Source organism: Periplaneta americana, chromosome 15 (genome assembly GCF_040183065.1).
Source record: "Periplaneta americana isolate PAMFEO1 chromosome 15, P.americana_PAMFEO1_priV1, whole genome shotgun sequence".
Taxonomy (NCBI): domain Eukaryota; kingdom Metazoa; phylum Arthropoda; class Insecta; order Blattodea; family Blattidae; genus Periplaneta; species Periplaneta americana.
Genome location: NC_091131.1, coordinates 131308969 through 131332177, shown reverse-complemented (window position 1 = coordinate 131332177; position 23209 = coordinate 131308969). Strand labels below are relative to the sequence as shown.

The 23209-nt window shown below is 38.8% G+C and overlaps 1 protein-coding gene across 2 annotated transcripts in view; it reads right to left on the bottom strand.

Annotated features, from left to right (window-relative positions):
* The window catches only part of LOC138715335 (glutamyl aminopeptidase-like), a 139760-nt gene that overhangs the window by 40214 nt on the left and 76337 nt on the right, over positions 1-23209 (bottom strand). For both annotated transcript variants that reach the window (XM_069848146.1, XM_069848148.1), the window contains 3 exons: positions 14641-14752; positions 12058-12139; positions 4497-4692 (listed from right to left, as the gene is read on the bottom strand). In XM_069848146.1, the coding sequence (XP_069704247.1) occupies positions 4497-4692; positions 12058-12139; positions 14641-14752 (390 nt within the window). The remainder of the gene's footprint in view (positions 1-4496; positions 4693-12057; positions 12140-14640; positions 14753-23209) is intronic.

Here is a 23209-nt window from a genome sequence, read left to right as displayed (position 1 = left end):
TTGTTAAATTTTTCATATTCCATTATGTTTTGAAAACATTCTAGCAATGGCTCCTTCTTCTCATGAACAACATTTACTGTTCTTATTTTAAATTCATCTTGTTGCCCCAGCTGATGGAATTGTCTTTGAAACAAATTAATCTAATACAGACTGTGTAGAGATCGAGAGAAGAAAGCAGGGATAGCCTACTGGATAAATTAGCAAAAAATATGCGAGCTTTTTTATTTTGTTTAGCGGCTCTTTCCATTATGAGATTCAACTGATGGGCACTTACTTTCACATTTCTCCAGAATTGTTAAGGTACTGAACTGAACAGACTGTAAATATTGTACAGAATTAAACATTGCCGCACTTGTTATACTCACACGTTGAAGAAAACGTATTTAAAACTGCGCGCTACTGACAAACTGCTGCAAATTTTGCAGCGCCTGGAAACTTTGGATTCATGGCAAGGGGCAGAAGGGAGGAGGGGTAAAACTAACGCGCAAAACATCCGAGACGAGACTGGCAGTTCCAGGGAAGGAAGTGGCTTCACCCATCCGTTCTTGTCTCTGGTTTCGCTCTGGCAGCACCAGGGGAGGAAGCGACTTCACTAACGATTGCGTGCATGTCATTGAGAGCTATTTTTTTTTAATTCGAGCCGCTAAATAGAGACTGTATAATAAATGTATTTCACAACATAAAACGAGACAAGAGCCACAAATGTCTGGGTGTGCTGCAGCTCCGCAGCCCCTAAATGTGAAACTAAAAATTATCAATGATAAAAGTGTGATACACGTTACTGTACTAAAATGAGCGATACATCTTACTATACTAAAATGAGTGATACATCTTACTATACTACGAGTAAAATGAGTTAGAGGATGATTAATGAGTCTTGGGGAAAATCCCGCAAACGCTATAATTAGAAAAGAGGTCCATTCTTGCTGATGACTGCGCCATACGAGGCGAACACATAGTTCCAATAAGCACATACTTGTCTCGCTGACGCACAAGTCTTCCCCCGCTAAAAGGAGTAACTGTACTTTGACCTCTACCATCAGACTGAGTACATACCTCGGTATCATTAGCACCGTAACAAACCCAAAATGTATCACTGCGGCTTGGGTAGAAGTTCATTGCCTGGCAGCATATTTCCAACGTCCCGAGGGCACTATGCGCAGCACATACCTCGGGACCGCGGACAATCCATAAACGACTCGTGACACAGGTGTATGACGTTCCGTGGATAACTCGACCTCGGCGTGCCGATGCCGCGGTAGTCTGTACACCGTCAGCGTACACCAACCGTAGAAATTGTGATTCCCAATCACAATTTGCTGCGTTCCTTCCAACGTAGTGGTTCACTCTCAACGGATTCCACTCTGAACGGATACACCAATCTGTTCCAGTACGTAGACGCCGGATGACTCTCGTATACACGAAGCGGTGCTTTCGTGTACTCAGCAAAGCACGAACTCCAATGTGAGCGGGCACGCTCACGGCCCGTTCCCCACGCGCGGTTATCTCCAGACTCAAAGTCCACTGCAGGAATACCAGTCTGCGGAAACGTCCAGTCGACTGTTCTCCAACACCCCGTGTTGTAGTCGATCTCTCTCTGACGAGTCCTGGATTTAAGTCCTCTCCCAGAGGAACTCCAACCAACCCTCTTCTGCAACGTCCTGCAACCAACCCCTCTCTCAGAGGTACTGTAGTCGACTCTCTCCTGACGCGCACTCCGTGAAGTCTCTGCATGAACTCTCGTGATGAACCTCCTGTCGTGAACTCCTGTCATGAACTCCTTCTCCAAGAACGAGCTCGCCCAGCCAAACAAGAAAATCGGTTAAACTTTAAACTAGCCAATGAAATAGCTCGTCTCAGCACTAGCAAGGATGGTTAATCTCGGACCCAATCGTAGGCAAAGGACAATTATGCCGCCTAGCGGACATAGGCACCAAAAAAATGGGCAGCGCCATCTAGCGTAAAAGCTTACTAACCAATAGCAGAGGTGTCATCTAGTCGTGAGGAACTAAAACCTCACACTACACCACAATATATTAGAAGAAAATCCACAAACAATTAGAGAAAACCCGGGAATTTTACTTGCAACAAGGAGATAGGTTTGGAAGTAAACCTCGAAAAAAACAAAGTATATGGTTATGTCTCGTGACCAGAACATAGTACGAAATGGAATTTAAAAAATTGGAAATTTATCTTCTTAAAAGATGGAAAAAGTCGAATATCTTGTAGGAACAGTGACACTGGAGAGGAAATTAAACGCAGAATAAATATTGGAAATGCCTGTTAGCCTATTATTCGGTTGAGAAGCTTTTATCATCCACTCTGCTCTCGAAAAAGCTGAATGTTAAAATTTATGAAAGAGTTATATTACCGGTTGATCTGTATTGTTGTGAAAATTGGAGTCTCACTTCGGGAGAGGAACAAAAGTTACGGGTGTTCGAGAATAAGATACTTAGGAATATATTTGGAACTAAGAGGGTTTGAAGTTACAGAAGACTGGAGAAAGTTACACAATACAGAAGTGCACGCATTGTATTCTTCACCTGACATAATTAGGAACATTAAATCCAGACGTAAGGGTGAATCTAGAAAATGCTTATAGAGTATTAATTGGAAGACCTGAGGGGAAAAGACCTTTGGAGAGGCTAAGACGTAGATAGAAGAATAATATTACAGTAGATATGATAGTAGGAAATGGATTAATTTTGCTCAGAATAGGAACTGATGGCAGGCTTATGTGAGGGCGACAGTGAACCTCCGGGTTCTCTAAAGCCATTTGTACGTAAGTAGCTAAGTAAGTATGTGTAGGAACAATAGTAATTATGAGCAATATATATTTCTAGTTTGCAACATACATTCACACGTCCTCTGATAAGTTTCATTCGATTTGGTAACAATTTGATATAGGCCGATTTAAGCGTAAATGTAAAATTAAATCTGTCTCCAGACAAGTTTACCTTAAAAAACGTAATCTAAGATAACTAAATTAATTTTATTGAAGATACTGAAGAAATTGTTCGTATTACCTTAAGAGAAATTTCAGAATGACTATTTGGAAAACTGAAGATTAATATTGTGACTTGAGACTTTCAGGAGTTTAACGTGATGCGAAATTTGTCGCCTTACCATAATGTCAAAGATGCAGAAACTTCCAAAGTTTCGCAGCTCTGTATCGGCACCATCATCAGAAAAGTCATAAAAGAAAAAACTTATTTGTAGGATCCGTTACCAGACTGAGGAATAGACTTGTTAGCGGCACCAGGGAATCTCTGAGGTCGCGCGCGACTAACTAAGCGCACTGTCTCGGCCGAAGCGGTCTCTACTCAGTGAAATCAGTCGTGTAATCACGGCAAGAAAAACCAAACTTATTTACTAGTACTTTTCCTTCATAAAATGCCAAAAATGCTCTTTATCATGTGCGGTGCATATTTGCAATTTCCATAATTAATTGTCATTTAGACGTCGAATAATATTGGCTATCATTCATTCATTCATAGTTTTCTACCCAAGAGTAGCTCTTTCACTGCAAAACCAGCATAATCCAATGTTTCCTATTTTCTCCCTTCCCCTTGGTCTTCACATACGATCCATATATTTTAATGTCTTCTATCATCTGATTTCTTCTGCCCCGAACTTTTCTCTCGTTCACCATTTCTTCCAGTGCCAATTCAGTTTCTTCTTACTGATCAGTTTTAGGATTGTTCTTTGTTCGCCCTCTCTTTCTGGAATAGCTTCATTCCTTATTCTGTCTGTGCATATCACATGCTCCATCCTTGCAAAAGCTTCAAGTCGTTTCTCTTCACTTCATCGTAATGTCCATGTTTCCGCCCTCATACAATGCCACACTCCACACAAAGCACTTTCCTAGTCTCTCCCTTAGTTCTTTTTTCGCAGAAGATGCTCCTTTTTCTATTAAAAGCTCCTTTTGCCATTGCCATCCTCCTTTTGACTTCTTGGCAGCAGCCCATGTTAATGCTTATAGTACACTCCAAGTATTTGAAGCTGTCCACTTGCTCTGCTTTCTTATTTAGAATTCGTACGGTTACCTTCTTTATTTTTCTTCCGATAATCACGGTCTTCGTCTTGCATATATTTTTAATTTCTATCTTAATGTTTTCTTGCAGGTTAAGGAACGTTCGTGAATTATTTGTATACAATTTACATCTGATGCATCTCTAAAGGAAATAATCTCAGGGGGTAAGATCGGATTAGGCCTACCTGGCTGGGTAGACATTTTTACTAATATTTCTCTCCAAAAATACCTTTTCCACTTCTTGTAAGGACCTACCCGCGGTATGAGGCATTCATTTCTGCTGAAACCAGGCGGACTGTCACCACAGATGTCTACACAAATAGAATTTTATTACCTGAATTCCTTCCGAAATTAATAGAATTTTAAAATATTATTATAAATATTATATTATTTCTAAGGAATTACAGAATATTATATGAAAACATTTTCTATCTTTAAAAACTGCGTTATGTAGTCTTGTCACCTGTTCCAGTAATGCTGATCCATCTTCGTAGTTCCTCGTCACAGTGACAGCAGGGAAGTGTGGCGCCTGGCGTCCCAGCCACGAGTTTGCTATGTTCTCCACCGTCGGTGAATCTGCTAGAGTTCCGTCCAGCCTTGCCTGACGGTTGATAGCATCCCACATTTCTCGTCCAGAGAATGTATTAGTCGTATTTATTCTGTATGAAAATACAAAAGATTAAATTAAGCTAATATCACGTTTTCATTATTAAATTTATTCATAGTTCAACTGACGGTTAGGGGACACTGGGGTTACATCGCACATATAGGTAATGAAGAAAACTGCTATGCATTATATTTTATAAGGGTATTTTGATTTCCTTCCTCACTCCACCATTACTTCGTTATGGAAATATCATATTATCTTTAGCGATCTTCAGCGAATAGCGTTTGTATATAAGGAAAAGCGTTGATTAAAAATTGAATGAGTGAGAATAAGATAATCCAAAACCACTCTTCTAACAAAACTAGTCTTGTATATGAATTCATTTCTCACACATCTGGAGAAGCTACTAGTAACATATTATAAAACTTAAAAAGGACACAAGTAGACCTATACGCTGAAGAAATTATAATACCCCACCTAGTAGCATTGGAGTCTAAACTTTTAATATGCTCTCCTGTGGAATTTTGTCCTTGTGGTTTAGGACTACATCATGCTTACTCCTTGAATTGTATTTCATTTTTTCTACTACTCTGATGACGACAAACAATTTTGTTTGGCTTCATATCATTATGAAATTGACATATAGGCCTCAAGACGACATCGCAGAAAATAACTCTATCAAACTCAAGCCACGAATTTCTATGATATAAAATCTTTAAGTAGGCTCTACGTTTTTTTATATGTATCCTATGAGTTTACAGATATTTGGATTAACATATTGTAAAAAGGTAAATATGAAGGGAAAAGAGGAGTCGATCGACAGCAGATGTCTTCGCTGCATAATATTCGGGAATGGACAGGCTTACATGCAGGGTGATTCACGAAGTTTTACCTCCACTAATGGAGCATTTTCCTAAAGTGGTTTGGAACATATTTTCCTGATAAAGTTTTTTTTTTTCCTTTCTTACATAATTCAGCCATTACCGCGTGAAGTTCACATCTGTGGAGTAACGGTTAGCGCGTCTGGCCGCAAAACCAGGTGGCCCGGGTTCGATTCCTGGTCGGGGCAAGTTACCTGGTTGAGGTTTTTTTCGGGTTTTTCCCCTCAACCCAATATGAGCAAATGCTGGGTAACTTTCTGTGCTGGACCCCAGACTCATTTCACCGGCATTATCACCATCTCATTCAGACGCTACATAACCTAAGATGTTGATACAGCGTCTTAAAGTAACCTACTAAAAATTATCGCGTGAAAAGGTAACATTCATTCAGACAGACAGATAGATGGACAGACATAAAAGCAAAGATTTCAAAAATGTTATTTTTCATCTCAGGATGGTTAATTATACATGTTAACACAATTATTTTTGGAAAAGCGAGAAAAATTTTGGTTACTATATTTATTATTAGTATAGATTATATATATATATATATATATATATATATATATATATATATATAAAACTGTCTACATCAGTCATTCTCAACCTGTTGCTCGCAAGCACTATGTTGCTCTTTTAATGACATTTGATGCTATCGTCATGAGAGTAAAAATGTGCTTGCGAGCACGAAGAATCCTAAAGTTATTTTTGCAATTCAAACTTAATCTAAACTTCAATTGATAGATGTCCAGTCCTTTTTAGCGCTGAAATATTTGTTTTATAAGGAGAAATTCATAGGCTTTGGAGGACAGAAGATAAAAAAGGGCTCCAAATAATGCGGAGTGTTTCTTTCAAATGTCTGGTTATATTAGGGACAACGAACCTATGCGAAAAAAAACTTCTCACTTATGAAATACATCAAGAATAAGCCAGAGCGCGATTAATTGATTCACATCTTCAGGACTGTTTCCTCTTAGACATAACTAAAATTTTGAGTGACATTGAAATTCAAGAATATCATTACTTTGGTGAGCGTGTTAAAATTGTATTTGTTGATTTACTTATTTCATTTATTTATAGTCCTATTAAACCTATTCGAGTCCACCTCTGTGGAGCAACGGCTAGCCTGGCTGACCGTGAAACGAGCAGGTCCGGGTTCAAATTCTGGCTGGGACAAATTACCTGGTTGTGGTTTTTCCGAGGTTTTCGCTCAACCCATTAAGACCAAATACTGGGTAATTTTCGGAGATGGACTCTGGACTCATCTCTCTATCATTATCACCTTCATCTCACTCAGATGCTAGACAACAGGAGTAGTTGATAAAACGTCGTAAAATAACGAACTAAAAATAATAAGCCTATTCGATTTCATGGTGGTCGCTTACTTGGAATTACATGTGGACAGTGCTCACAATCTTCAAAAGGTTGAGAACCTCAGATCTACATCAACACTTAATTAATCCAGAGCACGAATAGATTTAAGGAATTGTTCTTACGCTCATATTCATGTTGCCGTAACATACTTTTGTATCGTAAGAGAGCAAGTATCGTCATGTTTATAAACTACTCCTCCGTCACTCATCCTTCTAATATCACCATTTTGAAGATAACGTACTGCACGATTCAACGTTATTGGTCCCTTTCGTTGGTTGTTTGACTAGTGAGCGAGCTGTGTGTTGCGTCATAAGAAAGAAATTTAATCACAAACATGCATAGAAGGGGAAGAGCGAAGAAAATAAATGAAAATATCTATATTATAGATTTGTTAATTTGTCCTACAGAATAATATCTGTAATATTGACAATTAATATTTGAGGAGCAGTGGCGGCTTCTCAAGGGGGTTGCAGGTTTGTACACCCCCAAGTAATGTTCCTAATCTCCCGGCTTTGTTACTATTAAAATATATATATATATATATATATATATATATATATATATATATTTTACAATTTCATTCATGACTATCTGCAGCTGGCGTCTTGTTTTGTACGTCTGCAGGAGCCTTCGAGCTTCTTGGTTTGCAAAGATGTTGAAAACCTATGAAAGGTGTTCGGCTAATGATGCGACAGGGGGTTAGAGGCGTGGTCTACTGCTTTCCTCATTGAGAACGGTTTGTCGCACTCCCTGACATGGACATCAACGTCAGTGCAGAAGAAACTAAATTCACTGGGAAAGTATCTGTTTCAACTAGACATTTGTCCGAAGTAATAAGCATGAAAAATGTATTCATTCGGCTTGTGCAATGAGCAGTCGCATATTTCGCACATTACTTTCTGAATCTGCATGCACACAAACGGCACAATACATAAAGGAGCTTGTATTTTGCTTTAAAGTTGTAAGAGTTGTCGCTCTGACAATAAGTGCTGCTATCTCCCGACAGCCTACGAAAGCTACATTTGAATTTTATGAAAGAAAATGTTGCACTTGGTACTTGGTAGCATTCTGATGACGATTCTGTGCTCAATCCGCCTCAAATGTTTTTCATGAGGGTAAATCGCAATATAGAGAGCTCCGCCCACGCCCCTTCCATTTTTGGACTTTCTGTAGGTATGCTTGTATTTAGTCATTTTATTTATTAATTACATATAAATAAGCCTTATATGTATACCCCCTCAGGTATATACGGTTTTGAACTTTAAAGTAAAGTATGTTTAACTCCTCTTCGATATCCATTGTGCACCACCATATTTTCAAACCACCAGCCGCCGCTGTTGAGGAGAAAAATTCGCTCCCGCGCCGGGGATCGAACCCGGGTCCTTGGTTCTACGTACCAAGCGCTCTGACCACTAAGCTACGCCGAATTCAATCCACAGCACCGGGCCAAACCATCCTCCTTCAATGTTACCCTTTGTGGCCTGACTCCAAGTTAGGCATATATATTGACGTATATGTCCAATGTCAACTGCCATTATATTAGGAGCGCACTCAGTTGAGTGACTTGTTTGGCGGAATCCCACTGCCCTAATCACATGACTCCCTTAGCGACCGGTCCTTACAGTGGACACAATCCATATACCATTCCTGCTTCGGCAAATTCCTCCAAGGCCCCCCCCCCCGTCGGTCCGAGGCGAAACTCCTCTCCCGAGTAGGTCCGTCTCGGGTGCCATTGCAGAAGTCATCCAACATAGCTTATCTACATTCCACGGAGGCCGATCGAGACAGTCAGCAGCTTCGGGACGCCGCCGGTAGAGTGATCTGAAAAGCCAGAAACGGGATGATGAGGAAAGGATGATGGGAAGAAAAGGAAGATGAGTGGGGTTCCAATCGTGTGATAAAGTTCCCTGATATTCATCCATAGGAGTGAGAGAAAAACCCCTACTCGTCCTGACCGGGAATCGAACCCGGGACTGCTGGGTTCGGAGTTAGACTCGCTAACCTCTCAGCCACAACGGTGGACCAGATTTAGATGACTCCTGCTTAAAAATCTTAGTTTCGAAACTGCTTCTATAAGAGTATGCATCTTGTAACATCACCGTTATCCGAAGTGGACTTAGACAATTTTCGCTGTTCACGAGTGCAGCCACTTTTTTTTTTTTACAGCTGTACGTACTTATATATGCTGAGCACACTAATATGTGTCAGTAAAGATGGTTAAGTGATAAGCAGATGAGAAATAAAGGATAGAGAGATATATTCTGTGCCTGGACATTACAGAAATCTGTTCAAAGTTTATACATCGCCTGCCAGTGATACACACGCGGTGTATAAGCATTCAACTGAACGGTATGATGTATTTGGAATATAGAACTGGCAATAGTGACAGAGAAAGCGTGACATGTATACAAACACAGTACTTTTTGTAGATGTTCGGTTAGTGTCGTAACCCAAAGGAAGTTTATTAAATGTTGATGCGTTCCTGCTGTTTCGCAGAATAAATACTACACTACTTAAGCTAAATGCAAGATTTTTGCAACATAAAATACTACAAGATGTAAAAAAGCTTATATATAGGTTGATTCACGAGTATTTACCGTCCTTTTCGGAGCTTATTTCCGAAGACATTCTGAGCAAAAAATGTCATATAAACATGGTCCTATTCTCAACAGTTAAGTTTCGTTATTGCTATGAACGTGTGATCTTGGTCAGCGTGCAGTCAGCAGCCAGCGCGAGTGCTACAGGAGTTATGTACTGTACTTCAACCACGAGAAAGTCTTTGCGGAATGAGACGGAGCGGGGTAATGCTGTGAATGAATGTTGATGACATAAGATGTCATAAGGTCACACATGTGGGTACTCTTATCTCTATTGGCTAGCTCTCACAGCACAAATCATAACACTGATACACACATTTATACTACCCTAGTTACAAAATTAGATCACTGTTAATCTCCTGGTCATTTAATCTCTCCATACAGGAAATAACATATGCGGGAGATCGCAGGGTTTTTAAACTGACGTTATAACGGTAATATTATCTATCTACTTCGCTCCAACAGATGACGCAATAGTAAGCACATTCCTTTCACGGTTTATCTCCTGTTTGGAGAACAGTAGAGCGACGTTTGCCGTTCACAAGCGTGCGGCCAACTGTACTCAAGCGGACGGCGATATTTTTTAAAAAGTGTTGTAAACTCTCCAAGACTGTAAATTAGGATGCAAAATTGAACTGCAAATAATTCAGTGGAAATGGTGTAATTTGTAATAATTGTTGTGATAAGTGCGTAAGAATAATGTAATTTTCTAGTTAAACATAGAAAAAGATGTCTGTACGAAGCAACTAAGGAGTTCACAGCACATTTTTAGCCTCATAATACTTGCTAATTAATGAAATTATACTTCTGAGCGGTTCATTCTCTATTTGTATTATTCTTTTACATTCAATCTAAAGAAAAAACGTATTTTACAAACAACTTTAAATTAGTGTAACTCTGAAAATATTGAGAATAGGAACTATGTTTATATGACATTTTTTGCTCAAAAGTCTTCAGAAATAAGCTCCGTAAAGGACAGTAAATCCTCGTGAATCAGCCTGCATAGATTTATATATAGTAGTTTCATTTTGCCTGACAGATTTAAGGTCATAAGGCCTTCTCTTCCACTATACAGAATGGACATGAAATAACTTACAGATTGAAAGGGACGATAGGGTACACTTAAATGAATAGAAAACCTATATTATGTTTTGTGATTAAATCCACGGTTAATTAGAAAATTAAGTTTGAAGTTTCAGCAGTATGGCAACATTGCCACTAACACATTCTATTCGTGATACAAATGTAACAGGTCAACGAGCTCGGTGTGTCTAGGTGGGTGAGCTGCTGTCTGCCTCGACATTGCCACTTGTAGCAACGTGCAGTGGCTTGAAATTAGAGATTTTTAAAATTAAATTTACACGAAAACTGTCCACGCTATTGAAATACGCCAGAGGGATATATTATTTTTATTAGATTTCCTATCGATATGGATAAAAATTACGAGTCTACTCGCAATAGTTTCCGAATAGGAGGTTGTTAAATATTTGAAAAAAAACTATGAACTTTCCACTAATATGATATTATAGTTTCTGGTTGCATACACAATAAGATGTTCGCTCTGAAAATCTGCAAGGCTATTTCACTTCCACCTTTTGTATATATGCATAAGAAAAAATATATAGATTCAAAATGACATGGTCGTATACTAATAATGAATTAATATTTTTAGGTCATTGGATATGTTTAGACACTATTAAGTTCTCGCATCTTGTTTACCGGAGATTTAAACGTAAAGGAATTGAAATTTCGAGATTAGAAATATGGAAATAGAGTATATTGAAGTCTAAGAATTTGAGTCTTCTTCATTACAGCATGTCAAAATCAGGGATTCTGTGCCTAAACAAATTCTTTACGTCTTATCTGAATATAATCTGAGCTATCCTAATCTAACCTAAGTCAAACATAACATAAGTCGTATAGTTGTGAGCATTTGATTCTTATATTCCAATCACCGTAAATATCATTGTTATTTAAATAAACATCTGGAAAATAGAACTCTTTACTTATCAGAAATGGGAAAGTTGGTGGTGCACAACTTTCAATAATTAAATTGTGCACAAATATGCCTGGGTTAAATCCCAAATCTCTCCGCAGTGCATATGAAGAGGAAGGTATATGTCACTGTTGATAGTGATTCGTCCGTTGGATGGGGACGTTAAGCCTGGCGACACCCTTGGTGCTATTCGACAGAAGAGGCTATGTGCCAGCACCGGGTTTCTCCTTCTCCATTCAACACCATCACCATCACCATTCTCTACACTACACTTACACGAACACTTAACATACACTCCCCTTAATATACGGTAACTCCTGACAGATACACACCATGCATAACGTGGCCCGCCGAAGTGATTTGCAAATTGAAAATGTGTCACAGTCCTGCCTTATATCCCCAGTATGCGGAACACGAATCACGCAAGTGAAGTGGGTAGGCATTAGTCACACACACACACACACACACTTACCAGAAATGTGCATAAAAACTATAATTTGTGAAGCAAAGAAATAACGTATTTACAAATAGAGACAACAGTAGCTAGACTACGAAATTATATAACTTACCTCTCAGTATATAGATTCCTGATTCCTTTTTGAACTGTGCTGCCTGTCAAAGAGTTGTTCAGCATGTGAAGGAACCATTCATCTGTCAACAGAATCATATTATGTTCATTATTTTCTAGAAGAGTATAGCTTTCGTAACGTAGGAACGTTAAAGAAAAGTACAGTAAACTTAAATAACATTTTATACACTCCATTTCTCATATCATAAAAAATGGTTAATTAAGATGCATCAAGAATGAAGACAGTAGATTGATTCATTCATAGTGTTCTGCCCAAGAGCAGGTCTTTCACTGTAAACGCAGCATTCTCCAGTCTTTCCTATTTTCTGCCTTCCTCTTTGTATTCTCATATGATCCATATATCATGTCGTATATCATCTGATAGCTTCTTTTGCCCCGAACTGTCTCCCGTTCACCATTCCTTCCAGCACATCCTTTAGTAGGCAGTTTCTTCTCAACCAGTGACACAGCCAATTCCTTTCCCTCTTTCTAATCAGTTTCACCATCATTCTTTCTTCATCCACTCTTTCCAACACAGTTTCGTTTCTTATTCTGTCTGTCCATTTCACATGCTCCATCCTCCTTCATATCCACATTTCAAATATTTCTAGTCGCTTCTCTTCACTTCGTCGTAATGTCCATGTTTTTGCCCCATGCAATGCTACATTCCACACAAAGCACTTCACTAGCCTCTTCCTTAGTTTTTTTCTTCACAGGTCCGCAGAAGGTGCTCCTCGACAGTGGATATGACATAAATACAAGCACGTAGGATTTTGAATTGAACGCGTTACATCAGCTTCTTGTCTATGCGGATGACGTGAATATGTTAGGAGAAAATCCACAGACTATTAGGGAATACACGCGAATCTTACTTGAAGTAGATCCCGAAAAGACAAAGTATATGATTAAGTCCACTAGTTCATCAATTAATTATATGATTATGTCTCGTGACCAGAACATTGTACGAAATGGAAACATAAAAATTGGAAATTTATCCTTTGAAGAGATGGAAAAATTGAAATATCTTGGAGTAACAGAAACATATATAAATGACACTCGAGAGGAAATTAAACTGAGAATAAATATGAGAAATGCCTCTTATTATTGGGTTGAGGAGCTTTTATCATCCAGTCTGCTCTCAAAAAAGTTGAAAATTGGAATTTATAAAACAGTTATATTACCGGTTGTTCCGTATGGTTGTGAAACTTGGATTCTCACTTTGAGAGAGGAACAGAGGTTAAGAGTGTTCGAGAATAAAGTGCTTAGGAAAATATTTCGGGCTAAGAGGGATGAAGTTACAGGAGAATGGAGAAAGTTGCACAACGCAGAACTGCACGCATTGTATTCGTCACCTGACATAATTAGGAGCATTAAATCCAGACGTTTAAGGTGGGCAGGGCATGTAGCACGTATGGGCGAATCGAGAAATGCATATAGAACGTTAATTGGGAGGCCTAAGGGAAAAAGACCTTTGGGACGCCGAGACGAAGATGGGATGATAATATAAAAATGGGTTTGAGGGAGGTGGGCTATGATGGTAGGGACTGAATTAATCTTGCTTAGGATAGGGACCGATGGCGGGCTTATGTGATGGGGACAATGAACCTCCGGGTTTATTAAAGCCTTAAGTAAGTAAGTTGGAGTTAAGGCCATTCAGCCTTCTCTTCCACTCAACCAGTATGATACAAAATTACTATATTGCTATAAACAAAACATAATTGATACAATACAAAACAATACAATACAATACATAATTAATATAAGACAACAATTCTTTTCATCTTCACAACACACCAATAAAATAATTACGTAATAATAATAATAATAATAATAATAATAATAATAATAATAATAGTCATACCTAAATATAATTAAATTATTAAACTCAATTATTATTTATGAACTTCAATTTGATTGAGTCCGTAAGAAATCGTTTAGCCTTTTTTTGAAACTAGTTACTGTCTGGCAGCCCCTATTCTTCTGAGGTAGAGAATTCCATTCACGGGGGACTGAGACAATGAAAGAAGATGAATGGTGGGATGTTCTATGGGGAGGAATTGTCAGGATTTGGCTGTCCTGTGACGTGGTGTTTTGACTGTGATTGGAGGATTAGGCACGATAATGCAGCCTTCTGTGAAAAAATCAGAATATTTCATTTTATTATAGTGACTGGTTCTAGAAACTTCGACAGTGCGTAGAGTGCACTGTATTTTAGAAAAGCTCATCTGCAAGAAAGTTACTAATTTTGAATTAGTTTTATCAACGATTCCAACGAAAAATATGCTAAAAGTGTTCAATTTAAGCAGTCGGTTGAACGACACGCAACATTAGCAACTGATGATGTCTCGATATTCTTATGTATAACAAAAAACCCATTAATAATAGTGAATTGCTATTTCATTTTTTAATTGTAAGAATGCATATTTTTTATTTTTAGTCCATATATCGTTGTTTTAAGTATATACATGCATGCATATTTTTCCTTTTTTAATTTATATGAATTCGCCCCCTTACGATCACTTGACCCGAAAGGAGGATTTTAAAATATTTGGCAATTTAAATTTAAACTTAACTAGAAACTAACCTGTCCACACGACGTAAGGATTCCAACGGCGCTGATCATGATACCAAGTGTACTTCTCATATTCGTAGAGTATCGTTCTGTCCATCATGTAACGAACCCCTTCAGGTTGTATCTACAAGCAATTTATGAGTGTATAATGTATATGACTTGACATCAGTGTAGTAGTTGTATGTGTAAGAGGAATGACAATATTGTTAGTATACATCTGAAGTTTGATTAGCGTAATATGTAGCTAGTTGGCGATCTATGCAATGGGGGGGGGGAGAAACTGATTACACTACCTATTATTGCCTGGCCCAGAGCAGTGGCCTTGCCTAGTTGCATTATAAGTGGTGCCTTGTCTGTATCACTTGTGAAGTTCAGATCTGTCTTCGGAGAGTTGACTAAACAAACAACAACTCTCAAATGAAAGGTACAGAAATACTGTCTGCCACTCACAAAGGACTGTTAAATTTTCTGTTCATATTCAAGTCTGGTGTCAGCAATTTTCCACGTTACAAATTAACAATCTTCATTTCCATGCAACACAATCAATTTAGTTTGTTATAGACTGGCTAGTGAATCACATTTCCAAAATGCTCAGTAGAACACTTATCTGACCAATATATCAAATTTCAGACACTCGCTCATGAGGCACAGGAATGCTGTTTAATAAGTCCATAGTTTTAATGACGAGACAACATAAATTAAATTTATTGCTGATTATGGCCATTTCTTCGCTACGAGCGTAGAAAATACTTTTAAAATCTGCGCTGTATCAGGGATACACCGGGACATAGAATACGCCACACAGTTTCGGGACTGAAAGTACAATTTTGTGGACTTGAATATTTTATTTATTTGGGGGGGGGGGGTTTACAAAGGGAAAATATGGATCTAGGACAAGAGATGCAATTAATAAAGGGCATGCAATAATATCTTATATACATATGAAGTGATATTTCGAAATTAGCCTAGCTCACAACAATTTTTATACTATGGTTCACTCAAAATGTGTCTTACGTATGTTTTATCTCTTTAATATCGCAGAAATAGAGATTTCAAATCAAACGAATGGTCGTACAGATGTATAGCTACTCTCGATGCCGAGATATTGCTGAGAGAGAGGCTGCTCGGCACGTCTAAATTTTATACACAGCTTCGACGCCCTCATGACCGTAGCGAGGGAAGATGATGTCATTGTGCGTGGTCACATAAATTACATTGGTTTATGGCCTGACTATTAATAACATTAGCTCCTTATTCCTTAACTTGGAAAGTAACGAAAAGGTGGATAATCAAGGGCATAGATTAATACCGACCGGCCCAGTTAAACAGAGGTCAAGAGGGGATCGGAATTCGAACTGAGACAGTAAAATGTTACAGGTGACGGAGAATTTGTTCAACTAACAATTTACGGTAGCTATCATAACAAGATCATTGACCAGAGACGTATGGATGATGGAACGGAATCGATTAGTGTCCAGTGCAAGGACATCGTATCGATGGAAGCGAGACAGAACCAGGAATTGAAAAACAACGAAGCGAAGAATGTGTTGAGATCAACAATCCATAAGAAGCGAACATATTTGAAGAAAACAGATAAGAGCGGCTTAAATACAACAAGTGTAATGAAGTCTAATGTCACGAGTAAAAATTGAAGCTATTCAGGAAGTGAATTAATTAGCTTAGGGCATGTCTGTCAAACTCTGTCTCCCAAGGCGCGAACGAATACGGAGGGGATGGTTACTACTCCGCGTCAGTAGAAAATGCATCTGAAGTTCAAATCCAAAGGCTTCCCCCTCCGTCAAGCGTGCGATATTGCGAGTGCACAGCTCGATTCAACGTTAATGGCCCTTGTCCTTGGTTGTTTGGCTAGTGCTCGAGCTATGTGTTGCGTCATAAGAAAGAAATTTAATCACAAATGTGCATAGGAGGGGAAGAGAAAAGAGGAAGAATGAAAATAATATCTACTGTTCTCCAACCAGAAGATGAACCGTGTCCACACCTGTGGAGTAACGGTCAGCGCGTCTGGCTGTGAAACCAGGTGGCCCGGGTTCGATTCCCGGTCGGGTCAAGTTACCTGGTTGAGGTTTTTTCCGGGGTTTTCCCTCAACCCAATACGAGCAAATGCTGGGTAACTTTCGGTGCTGGACCCCGGACTCATTTCACCGGCATTATCACCTTCATTTCATTCAGACGCTAAATAACCTAGATGTTGATACAGCGTCGTAAAATAACCCAATAAAAAAAAAAAGATGAACCGTGAAAGGAATCTGTTTACTATTGCGTCATCTATTGGAACGAAGTAGATAGATAATATTACCATTATAACGGCAATATAAAAACCACACACTCTCCTGCATATATTTTTTCCTGTATGGAGGGATTAAAAGACCAGGAGATTAACAGTGATCTAATTTTGTAACTAGGTTAGTATAAATATGTGTATATCAGTGTTATAGTTTGTGCTGTGAGAGTTAGCCAACCAACGGAGATGCGTATACCCACGTGTGTGACCTTATGACATCTTATGACATCAACACTCATTCACAGCATTACCCCGCTGCGTCTCATTCCCCTGAGACTTTTTCGTGGTTGGAGTAGTACGGTATGCTCGAAGCTGAGGGACATTCATGTCAAGAAAATATGTCATCATAACATTGTTTAGTCAACAGACGTAGTGGTTAGTAACGGGACGTGTGGAAGAATATTGTGTTTTAAGACGGAGTGTACCGCGACATGATAAGAAGGATGTGTTAGGTGTTATGACTGCGCTGCCTGACCTGTATATTCCAATTAAATCATTAACAGAAAAAAAATAATTAATACAAAAATTATAAATTGAAAATGATAAGTAACTTATTTTCAGTATTTGATCCATCAACAAGTATAATAAATTTATCATTAAAGTGAGCCAGCCCTGCAGTAGTGGTGAGTAACTCGCTCTTAGTCAATCTACTTACTTTTTGGCAGGGGCCAAGATCCCTGAATCAAGTTGTATGTGTTAGCTTTATCTCAACCTACGCACGTCTTGAATCAACATTGGTCACGCGGTGTCAAATGGTGGTGCTATATGCGTATAAGGAAAACATCAGTCTTTTACCGATAGTCCTATTGAAAGTAGTGTGTTAGTTTTTTATTTTTATTTTAGTAGGTTATTTTACGACGCTTTATGAACATCTTAGGTTATTTAGCGTCTGAATGAGATGAAGGTGATAATGCCGGTGAAGTGAGTCTGGGGTCCAGCACCGACAGTTACGCAGCATTTGTTCATATTTGGTTGAGGGAAAACCCCGGAAAAAACCTTAACCAAGTAGGAACTTACCCCGACCGGAAATCGAACCCGGGCCACCTGGTTTCGCGGCCAGACGCACTAACCGCTACTCCACAGGTTTGGACAGTGTGTCAGTTTTGCAGCGTAATTTCTCTTTAAATTCACGTCTATTGTATTGTTTTATTATTTTTCATTTTTATTTAGCTAATTTCGTACATTAAGGAGAGTGAGACTGGATCATTTGCTATCTACAGTACACCAGTTAAAAGCAAACGAATGGGACAATCTGATTTGAGAAGTGACAGCAAAGGACCGTTTACAAAGTGTATAACTTTCGTAAAGATCTTACGGAACACTCCGATAAAATTGCAGCCATCGATTTTAGAAAGTCTCAAGATCTGACTGCAAAAATGTGTGAAATTATCAAACGAACTGTAAACAAGCTTTCAAAGAAGTGCTAAAATGTACAGAACATTTTGTGAAATCTTCTTCTCCTAGATCTCAATGAGTTCGGTAAGGACGTGTTGCGCCGTTGCATTGCACTGGAAATGAATAATTATACTTCGTGCAGACATATTACAGTGAATACTTTTGATCTTTCCATGCTTGCATGGAAAGATAAAATGTATGCATTATATATTCAACATGTATGGGCCAATGTTTTCATAATGGCTATAGTTCTCATTTCTTCAAAGAACGGTTATATCTTAATGAGGTTAATCTATTTTGCGCAGTCATATATTTACCATATATGGAAAATATTTCGAAAAGATATATTTCTGATTTTTTCTGTCTTGTACTGGGGATTAATCCATTTAGAGAAAGCGTGCATTAAACATTTATGAACTAACGTATGTATAATATGGATATTTCTCATATTTTAACGAATGGTTGTAGGCCTATTATATTTTATGCATAGATATTATACAGTATTAAACATTAGGGATCAATGTTTTCATAATGGGTACATTTCTTCAAGGACGGTTATATTGTACTGGGAATTAATCTATTTTATGTAGTATAACTTATGTAGTAAAAATATGTAGGGCAATGTTTTCATTCAGGGATATAGCACGTAGCGCATGAAGTTGGAAATTCCCTTTCCGTAAACATCTTATGACTGAACCAAAGCGGCAACTTTGCATTAACCTTGAAGTGAATATTCAATTGATGCAGACTTATAGTCTCCTGATTGCTTCATGTCCCTTGCATTGACTTAACGTGAGATGGGGCCGGGTGCTTGAACGTAAACAGAGCTCTATTACTGGTAATAGTGGCGGCTGGTAGGCCTACTGTGCAGACACTTTGCACTCCTATTTTGGTATATACTTATTGCTGTAATAGCATTATCATCCTCGTCTTTCTCAGTAGGCCTATTGGTCCGTAAAATGTATACAGAGAGAGTCACGAGGAGTTATCACCACTTACGGAGCATATTCCCGAAGACACTTTGAGCAAAAATGTCATATAAACATGGTTGCTATTCTCATTTTCAGAGTTACAGTAATTTCAAATTGTTAAAAATACCTTTTCCTTTAGTTTTGAGGGTAAAAGAACATTACAATAAGAGAATGAACATTCAGAATTATAATTTCTTTAATTGGCTAGTATCTGAAGCTAAAAGTGTTATTAATTCCACAGTTGCTTCGAACAGAATTTTTTTTTTCAATTTTTAACTACAAAATTACTTTTTTCTTACGCATTTATCACAGCAATTGTTATAAATCACGTCATTCTTATACACCCTTGAAGAATGTATATTAGAATGCAAAATTTAACTACAAAAGATCAAGTTGCTAGAAGTCATGTGATCTATAACAATTGTTGTGATAAGCGTGCATGAATAATGCAATTTTTAGTTAAAATTGGAAAAGAAAGTATACTTTCTGAATAGTTCATTCTCTATTTGTAACATTCTTTTACCCTTAAAACTAAAGAAAAAAAGGTATTCATTTTAGCGACTTCAAATTAGTGTAATTCTGAAAATATTGAGAATAGGACACATGTTTATGTGGCAGTTTGCTCAAAATGTCTTCGGGAATGAACGTAAGTGGTGGTAATTCATTGTGAATCACCCGTATACATTTTACGGACCAACAGGCTTACTGAGAAAGACGAGGATGATAATGTTATTACAGTAATAAGTATATACCAAAATAGGGGTGCAAAGGACATGCACGGTAGGCCTACTAGCCGCTAGTGTTAATAGTACTACAGCCCTGTTTACGTTCAAGCGCCCGGCCCTATCTTACCTTGAGTCAATGCAAACATGAACTAGTAACCACCCCCTCCGTATTCATTTGCACCTTGGAAACACGAGTTTGACAGGCATGGCTTAGGGGGAAGGAAGATCAGTGCAGAGAGGGGAAATGAAAGTGTTTCTGTGAGTGCAAGGGCTGAAATGGTGAGAAGTGAAGAGAATAAAAAGGGAGACGAATTTATAACAGAAATGCGTGAAGTGGATGTGTCTAGTCCAGAGATGGTTAAGGATATAGTAAGTAAAATAAATAATAAATTAGAGGAGTATAGTAGGAAGTTAAATAAGGCGATAGAGATAATGAAAATAGGCGAGGAGTATGGTGGGAGAGGCTAGCTAGGATAGGGAAGCATAGTATGTAAAAAATAAGTGAGATCAGAAAATGGAGTGTACACAAGAAACAGGCATAATAACGAACATATTGGATTATAGTGTAGTAAGGCTTAGTAATAAGTAGACAGTGGATGCGGGATGACTTATCGTTGAATGCAGGTGCACATTTACTATAGGTTACATTTTTTTTCATTCAGACCATTGCATTGGTTGAACAGGTTTTAAACGTAAACACACGACATCAACATGCCACTGTATCTCCGTACAGTCAGAAGGAAAAGAAAAATGGCGTACTGTAGCACATACCTTGCAAGGTTCAGTCCTCGTCATCATTGATGGAATTACCAGCGTTGCAGTAAACGACGATATATTCTCGTAAGTTGTCGAAGCTGAATCGTCTTCGCCTATCGCTTAAACAGTTTTTGTATCGAGAGAATTTATGAAGAAAACCTCTAAAATAAGTATCACTTTCAATTTCTTTAGAGGAATATTTGCAATGAGCATCATGTTGCACATTTCTTTGCAAAACGTTTCGTTTAGTCCCACACAACTAAATGATGATGATGATGATGATGATGATGATGATGATGATGATGATGATGTAGTTAGTTCCTCAGATTTCATTTCAACGCATTTCCTGTATTATGTACTGTTGCAATGTTTTTCTATAACCTGAGTTGTTCTGGTTTCTATTTCAATTTTATATACATTACACACGATTTTGTCTTCGTTAATATACATAAAATGTCATTCCCATACTTCTTAATTGCACTTCGTATCTCTGAGTGAATCGAACGTTTTGCCTTCGACATTATGAATGTTTCAACACAACACTATTCAACGCTTAGCCTACTAAATACTTGTCCGCTGTTGTACTCGCCAGGTACACAAAAGACGGACGACGCGGCACGTGCCGTATACTCTGATACGAAACAACTTCACTTTTCCTTAAGTCATCCCGCATACACTGCCTGGTAATAAGGTATTATTAGAAACAGAGAGTGTTCGATATAAGTGAATTGAAAATTTAAGAAATTAATTGTAAAAGTGTCAATTTTGAATGCAGTCATTAGACTGTAAAAGAAGCAGTATGAAAGAATTTAGATTGGAACAGAAGCGAGAGATTATTATATAATAAATAGTGAATGAGTGTTAGTGAATGAAAAGGATACAGTAATGAGAGAATGTAAGTATGAGGTATTAGTCTATATTGTAAGAGCGTCTACAAAAATAAAGGGAATTATACTGTATCTGTAATGAACGTAATAGTGGCACCGGATACAAAATTGTGAGATCTAATTTACATGGTTATAATTGATGACATGAAATATGAAGGGTACACGGGAATAACGATCAAGGTCCATTTTAGAAAGTTTCGAGAAAAACGAATTTTAAAGTTTACGCACTGAGTACTTTGTTATCTGTGTATTTAATAGAAATTGACGTAGTGGAATGTCAAGAACGATTATTTCTCATTACTAGCTAGACCACATGAGAGTATTTCCTTTCCACTATAAGATGGCATTATTAACTCAATTTCGATTTTTGATGGACCTTGATCGTTTTTCCCGTGTACTCTTCATATATATATGGCTGGGCGGCCAGGCCAAGGATGCAGCGGAGCGTGAAAGGGACAGCTTTGGCAGGTCTGGCTGAGTGTCTCTTCTTTCACATAGTGATCGCGATACTACTAATTATTGGTGGTATCGAACTGAATCCAGGACCTGCAAGCGACAACGGAGTGATCAGTGTCAAGTGTGGCAGCTGTAGAAAGAACCTACGAGTAGGCGTGCTGTGCAACCAGTGCGAGAAGTGGTTCCATCTGACTTGTCAGAAGATCAAGAGGGAACAGATAGTAGAAGAAACGTGGCTGTGCAAGAACTGCGGGAACGAGGCAGGCAGCAGGGAGCTCATCGGTCTTCGGAACGAGGTGAAGAAGCTACGGGAGAATCTAGAGACGGCGGAGCAACGGATCAAGTTTCTGGAGGACGAAAATAAGTTGTTGCGACGGGAAAAGGAAAATGGCGAAGAGAGGGAGGAGAAGAAGAAGCATGGTGCGGCAAGTGTTATCATCGGAGACTCCATCATTCGACACGTAGGGAATCTACAATCGGAGCTGGCGACAGAGTGTTACCCTGGGATTAGAGTGAAAGAAATGAAAAGCGTGATCGAAAATCAGGAACGAGGGGACCCGAAAAACATCGTCCTTCACGTAGGAACAAACGATTTGCGAAGAGGTGTTGATTATATCATGGCAGATGTATAGGACTTGGTGATGGAAACGAAGAAGAAATATCCGGCAGCTGAGATTGTCATCATTGGAATCGTCAGACGGAGGGATGTGAACTGGAGAAAAGTGGGTCGTGTGAATAAAGCTTTCGAGTGGGTAGCGGAGTGTCTTGGTGCGCGTTTCGTCGATCCAAATTCCTGGATAGACGACAGATGCTTCGGAAGAGACGGAATCCACCTAAATCGGAGGGGGGCTACAGACATGGGATCCCTCTTCGCGCGGGTAGTTACTACAACATGGCGCGGCGGGATCGAGGATCCATCAGCTGGCAGCGGCACCGAAGGACCATCAGCCGACGGCGGGGGCGTGGGACTACCGGCGGTCAGCGGGGGTGTGAGTCTACCAGCGGGTGGAGGGGTCGAGGGACTATCAGCGGGCGGTGCGGTCGAAGACCTATCCGCGGGCAGCGTAGACCTGCAGTGACGGCGAAGTG